The 6,655-nt window shown below is 46.6% G+C and overlaps 1 protein-coding gene across 1 annotated transcript in view; it reads left to right on the top strand.

Moving 5' to 3' along the window:
- The first annotated feature begins 537 nt into the window (after positions 1-537).
- The window catches only part of glob1 (globin 1), an 82,001-nt gene continuing 75,883 nt past the window's right edge, over positions 538-6,655 (top strand). The window contains exon 1 of the mRNA XM_080286614.1: positions 538-851. Coding sequence (XP_080142740.1) covers positions 538-851 — 314 coding nt within the window. The remainder of the gene's footprint in view (positions 852-6,655) is intronic.

The following is a 6,655-nucleotide window of genomic DNA, read 5'->3' as shown; positions in this document are numbered from 1 at the left end:
CTCCAGCCTCTTAACCAATCAACTCATCCTTCAATCCCTCATCCTAATCAACCAATCAATCTCCAGTCTCTTAACCAATCAACTCATCCTTCAATCCCTCATCCCAATCAACCTCCAGTCTCTTAACCAATCAACTAATCCTTCAATCACTCATCCCAATCAACCAATCAATCTCCTGCCTCTTAACCAATCAACAAACTAATCCTTCAATCCAATCATCTCCAGTCTCTTAACCAATCAACCAATCCCTCATCCCAATCAACCAACTAATCCTTCAATCCAATCACTTAACCAATCAACCAATCCCTCATCCCAATCAACCAACTAATCCTTCAATCCAATCACTTAACCAATCAACCAATCCCTCATCCCAATCAACCAACTAATCCTTCAATCCAATCACCCAATCCCAATCAACCAACTAATCCTTCAATCCAATCACCCAGTCCCTTAACCAATCAACCAATCCCTTAACCAATCAACCTCCAATCTCTTAAACAACCAATCCTTCAATCCCAATCACCCAATCCCTCCACCATGGGCAACTCTTACACTCGCGAAGATTCCCTGGACTCCAACGGTCGTACTTCAAGGAGCAGCAGCCTCTTGAGGAAATACAGCAAGAGTCTACGTGGAGGAGGCTCGAGGGGGGAGGAAGACCACAGCGAGGGGGAGAGGCGGCTGGAGGAGGAGGAGGAGGAGGGGAAGGCCGAGAACGAGACGGGGGGTGAGGGGGAGGAGAGTAACCCCCCTCCCCCGACCCTGACGGAGGAGCAGCGGGAGATAGTAAAGAGGACGTGGAAGGTGATCGAGGCCAGGGTGGCGACGGTGGGCGTGGTGCTGTTCATGGGGTGAGTACATGAGGGAGGAGGAACCCAAGGATGAGATGGAGGGGGGGGTGAGCACAGATATATATATTTTTCGATTTTTTGCTTTATTTCTACATGTGTGTGGATACAGTAGAGAGGTATATGAGGGAGGAGAAGCCCGAGGATGAGATGGAGGTGTGGAGCAGACAGGAATTTGTGGGGGGGAGGGGGAGACCGAGGATGCGTAGAGAGGTTGTGCGTTTGTCTGGTATACAGTATAGTGTATTTACTTCTTTATGAGATGTGTGTGAATAATGTTTAGTTGTCTTTATTTCTCTCTCTCTCTCTCTCTCTCTCTAATACGACGCGTAAATAAAATCCTACGCACTTCATTAGCCTAGTCCAAAAGAGAGAGAATTTTAGCAATTATCTTTATTCGGTTAATTTCTCTCCCTCTCTCTCTCATCTTCTACCACCCATGCCTTCCTCTTCCTAATTACCCCTTCCCCTTCCCCCTCTCATGCCTGGTCTAACTCTAATTGGCCCCTCATTAACACAAATTACACCTGACTCTCACCTCATTAACGCTGAATATACGGTATCATATTACTGTTATATAATTGCGTGATTGAGATGCTGGGAGTGAAGATGATGATGATGATGATGATGATGGTGGTGGTGGTGGTGGTGGTAGTGAGGATTATAATAATGTAGCCGCTGCTGATGATGATAATGATACTCTCTCTCTCTCTCTCTCTCTCTCAGGCACACAGTAACAGTCCATTTCCAGAGATAAAAATACCGATATATCTATTCCTCATCCCCCCTTTCTATCTATCCATCTATCTATCTATCTATCTCTCCCAAACCCCCCTCTCTATCTATCCATCTATCTATCTATCTATATCTCCCAATCCCCCTCGCTATCTATCCATCTATCTATCTGTCTATCTCTTCCCCATCCCCCCTCTCTATCTATCCATCTCCCTATCTGTCTATCTATCTAATATAATGCATAAATAAAACTCTACACACCTCATTATCCCAGTCCAATAGAGAGAATTTTAGCTATTATTTTTATTGGCTTAATATCTCTCTCTCTCCCTCTCTCTCTCTCTCTCTCTCTCACACACACACACACACACACACACACACACACACACACACACACACACACACACACACACAATAACACATTCCATCTCTTGCAATAACAACACCGCTACATCTGACCCCCTTATCTCTCTCTCTCTCTCTCTCTCTCTCACACACACACACACACACACACACACACACACATTCAATCTTTTGCAATAACAACATCGCTATATCCATCCCCGCCCCCCCTCTCTCTAGAACACAATCCCGGAGTTCTCCCTGCCATGAGAGTGCTAATTGGGTGGGTGGGTGAATTTGTGTGGGGAAGAGGAGGGGTGGGGAGGAAAATAGGGAGGGGAGAGAGAGAGAGAGAGAGGCGGGATTTATGGACTTACAGAATAGTTCAAAGTTAACACAACTCACTCGAATATACCCCAAGTGAGTTTGTGATATATATGTGAAGAACAGAGGTAGGAGTATGGTATGTGTGTGTGTGTGTGTGTGTGTGTGTGTGTGTGTGTGTGTGTGTGTGTGTGTGTGAGAGAGAGAGAGAGAGAGAGAGAGAGAGAGAGAGGATATGATCACAGACAGATAACATGAAAAGATCCACTCATCCCTTGCCCTATTCTCTCTCTCTCTCTCTCTCTCTCTCTCTCTCTTCCGTGCCCGTAAATTGCTGCTCTCAAAGCCAGGCCACGTAAATCACGGCAAAAAGAAGAGGAGCAAGACAAAGGGAGGAAAGGAGGAAGAGGCGAGGAGAGAGAAGAGGAGGGAAGAGGAGAGGAGGGGAGAGAGGAGAGGAAGAAGACGAGGGGAGGAGGTGGGGGGAAAAAGAGGGGAGGAGAAGGGAGGAAAGAGAGTGGAGGAGGAGGGAGGAAAGAGAGAAAGGTGGGTGGGAAGAGGAGGGATGATATCTGAAGAGAGGAGGGAGAAGGGAGAGAGGAAAAGAGGAGAGGGAACAGAGAGAAAGGAGTGGGAAGGGGGGAGGAAGGGAGACGAAAGGAAGGGAGGAAGGGAAACGAAAGGGAGGGAGGGAGGGAGAGAGGAAGGGAAGAGGAGGTATAACTTAAAAGAAAGGAGGGATGGAGAGAGGGAGGGAGGAAGAGAGGAGGGGAGGGAGGAAGAGGGGAGGGGAGGGAGGAAGAGGGGAGGGGGGGGAGGAAGAGAGGGAGAGGGGAGGGATAATACTGTACATAAGAAAGGAGGAAGAGGAAGGGAATGGAGGGAGGGAGGGAGGGAGGGAGGGAGGGGAGGAGGGAGGGAGGGAGGGGAGAAGATGGATGATAAAAGACAAGGGAAAGCAATAATGGAGGGAGAAGAGGAGGAAAGAAGACGGGGAGGGAGGGAGGGAGGAAGGAAGGAAGGAAGGAAGGAAGGAAGGAAGGAGACAATATAGGATCAATAACTTTAAAAAGAAAAGGGATGAGGAAGGGAGAGAGAGAGAGAGAGAGAGAGAGAGCAGCGGTGTAGATAGATAGACAGGAATGCGATATAAAGACATGAAGATTAGCAACAACATATAGATAGACAGATAGATAGATAGACAGACAGATTAAACACAACCCCAATACTAAAAATAATAAGTAGCCACAAAAATTACGCTAAGAATATACAGAAGAAACTTAATTTAGTGAAGCCTTTGATGTGTTCATTTTTAGTTAAGAGGCAAAGAAGAGGAGGAGGAGGAAGAAGAGGAGGAGGAGGAGGAGGATATATATAGAGAGAGAAGAGGCAGACAGCCAGACATATCCAGTAGATAAAGAAGAGATAGATAGATAGACAGATAGACACAGATGAAAAGGTAGACAGTCATCAATAATAATGAGCGAGACCTGTTGTTACGATGTGTGTGTGTGTGTGTGTGTGTGTGTGTATGAACTGTTATGTTGTATGTTTATGTGTGTACCTATGTATGTCTGAGTTGCCGTTATGTGCGTGTGTGCGTATTTGTAGGAGTTACCGTACTGTGATGTCTGGTGTGTGTGTGTGTGTGTGTGTGTGTGTGTGTGTGTGTGTGTGTGTGTGTGTGTGTGTGTGTGTGTAAGATTCTCTCTCTCTCTCAGGTCATTGAGGTTAATTGATCCCATTGATAAGTTTTACCTCCTTCCCTCCCCGTCTCCCCTCCCCCAATCTCCCTCCATTCTCATCTTCCCTTCCTCCCCTCCCTCTCCTCTCTCCCATCCCATCCCACCATCCTTCCCTCCCGCTTTCATCCTCTCCCCCTCCCCCACCTCCCATCCTATAACCCCCCTCCCTCTCACTCTTCTCTCCCCTACCCAACCCCCTTTCTTTTAACTCCCCTCTCCCCCTTTCCTCCCCTCCCCATCACCATCCTATCCCCCTCCATGTCTTTTCTACCCCTCCCCCTATCCTCCTCTCCCCCCACATCATCCTACCCTCCCTCCATTTCCTCCCCCCTCCTCCCACCTTCCTCTTCATCTTTTCCATCATCCATCTTTTCTCTTCCTTCCCTCCATATTTTCCTCCTCCCCTCCCCTGCCGTTTCTCTCCTTCCCTCCTTCCCCTACATCCCCCTCCACTCTCTCTCCCTCCTCCCCTCCCCCTCTCCCCCCCCATACGAGAAGCGCGTCAAGTCGGAATGCAATAATGAGGTGTGTGAGAGAGAGAGTCATACTGCAGGTGGCCTTTGTACATTCCCTAACACCATTTCCTGAGCAATTTATTCCGTACACTGCCTCTCATTATCCTCTTGTATATTTAAAGCGATATACAAGACGATACTAAGGGGCACTACGCAAAATAAATCGCTAAGGAAGAGGAGCTACGGACTCATATCGCTGCGCACCCACACCCACACCCACACAGACACACACACACATACATAAACACACGTACATACAAACAAAACACACACACAAGCACATACATAAACACACACACACACACACACACACACACACACACACACACACACACACACACACACACACACATCCAACCCCCACCCTTGCCCTGGCGCGTCTGATGAATAATAAGTGGAAAAAAAAGTTATATGAGGGAGAGAGAGAGAAAAAAAGTTAATTTGGTTAGTAAAAGTTTTGGCAGGGTGTGTTCGTGTCACATTACCACCAGCGACTGAAACGACATAGGTTATTTTTGGAATTAATATGGCGGGGATTTGAGAGAGAGAGAGAGAGAGAGAGAGAGAGAGAGAGAGAGAGAGAGAGAGAGAGAGAGAGAGAGAGAGAGAGAGAGAGAGAGAGAGAGAGAGAGAGAGAGAGAGAGTTGGCTCTTAATATAAGGTTGGTATGGGATGGTTTTTCAATAAATTTGGGCCGAGGTGATGGTGGTGTTATAGGTGCTGTGTGTGTGTGTGTGTGTGTGTGTGTGTGTGTGTGTGTGTGTGTGTGTGTGTGTGTGTGTGTGTGTGTGTGTGTGTGTGTGTGTGTGTGTGTACGCGAGGTGAGGTGTAGTGGGGGTGATGACAGGTAGGTACGGTAGACTAATGAGCTAATTACGGTAAACTCCGATGCCCCCAGGTAGCCCAGACAGGTAAACTCATCCACTCCTTTAATTACCTTGACTCACGTGACGATGACGACTATCTATCTGTCTGTCTATCTATCTATCTATCTACCTACCTGTCTATCTGTTTCTATCTACCTAAGTATGTGTGTCTGTCTATCTATCTATCTATCTCCCTTAATTACCTGGACTCACGTGACTGATGACAGGTGAGATGGCAGGCGACTATCTATCTACCTACCTACCTACCTGTCTATCCGTGTTTATCTACCTATATCTATCTGCCTAAGTATATGTCTCTGTCTATCTATCTGTATATCTGTCTATTTATCTATCTATATACCTACCTGTCTATCTGTGTCTATCTACCTATATCTATCTATCTAAATCTATGTCTATGTCTGTACATCTGTCTATCTATCTATCTATCTATCGTGAATTGGTGACGAGGTGTGCTCGGCGAGAGAGAGAGAGAGAGAGAGAGTCGAACTGATGTCCTCTGGGCGGGTATTTTGTTTATTACTGTGCTCCTGGGACGGACAGAGAGAGAGAGAGAGAGAGAGAGAGTCAAACTGATCTACCTACCTATTTGTTTATTTTTGTGGGTAATGTTATGGCGTCTGCGTTGCCATGACGACGGGGGACGCGTGAGGGGCGTGGCGTATATTGCGTCATGTAATTAAACCAGTGCCTAATTAAGGTCAGGGGGGCATTAGCAAAATTAGAGGAGATGGAGGAGGGAGGGAGGGAGGGAGGGAGGGAGGGAAAGAAGAGAGCGATAGAGAAGGGAGGGACGGAGAGAGGGAAAGAAGAAAGGGAGAGAGAAGGGAGGCAAATGAGAGGGAGCCAGAGGAGGAGAACAGAAAGTGGATAAGTGCCTCTTTTTCAACTCCACGATTCTCTTTTTACAATTCTCTTTTTCGATTCTCTCTTTACGTGGCTCTTTTCCGATTCTCTTTTTACTCCTCTTTTTCCTATTACTTTCTACTTCTCTTTTTCCACTCTTTTTCCTATTACTTTCTACTCCTCTTTTTACTCCTCTTTTTCCACTCTTTTTCCTATTACTTTTTACTCCCCTTTTTACTCCTCTTTTTCCACTCTTTTTCCTATTACTTTTTACTCCTCTTTTTCCACTCTTTTTCCTATTACTTTTTACTCCTCTTTTTCAGCCAGTCTTGCATTTCAATTCTCGTGCAACAGAATCTGACTCGTGGACGGCACAAGAATGCAAGGAAGGGGATGGGGAAGCCTGCACGAGACGG

The sequence above is a fragment of the Coenobita brevimanus genome, chromosome 112 (genome assembly GCF_032717465.1).
Source record: "Coenobita brevimanus isolate Jiangsu-jjx chromosome 112, ASM3271746v2, whole genome shotgun sequence".
Taxonomy (NCBI): domain Eukaryota; kingdom Metazoa; phylum Arthropoda; class Malacostraca; order Decapoda; family Coenobitidae; genus Coenobita; species Coenobita brevimanus.
The sequence above is the reverse complement of the archived record's forward strand: the minus strand, read 5'-3'. Positions and strand labels throughout refer to the sequence as shown.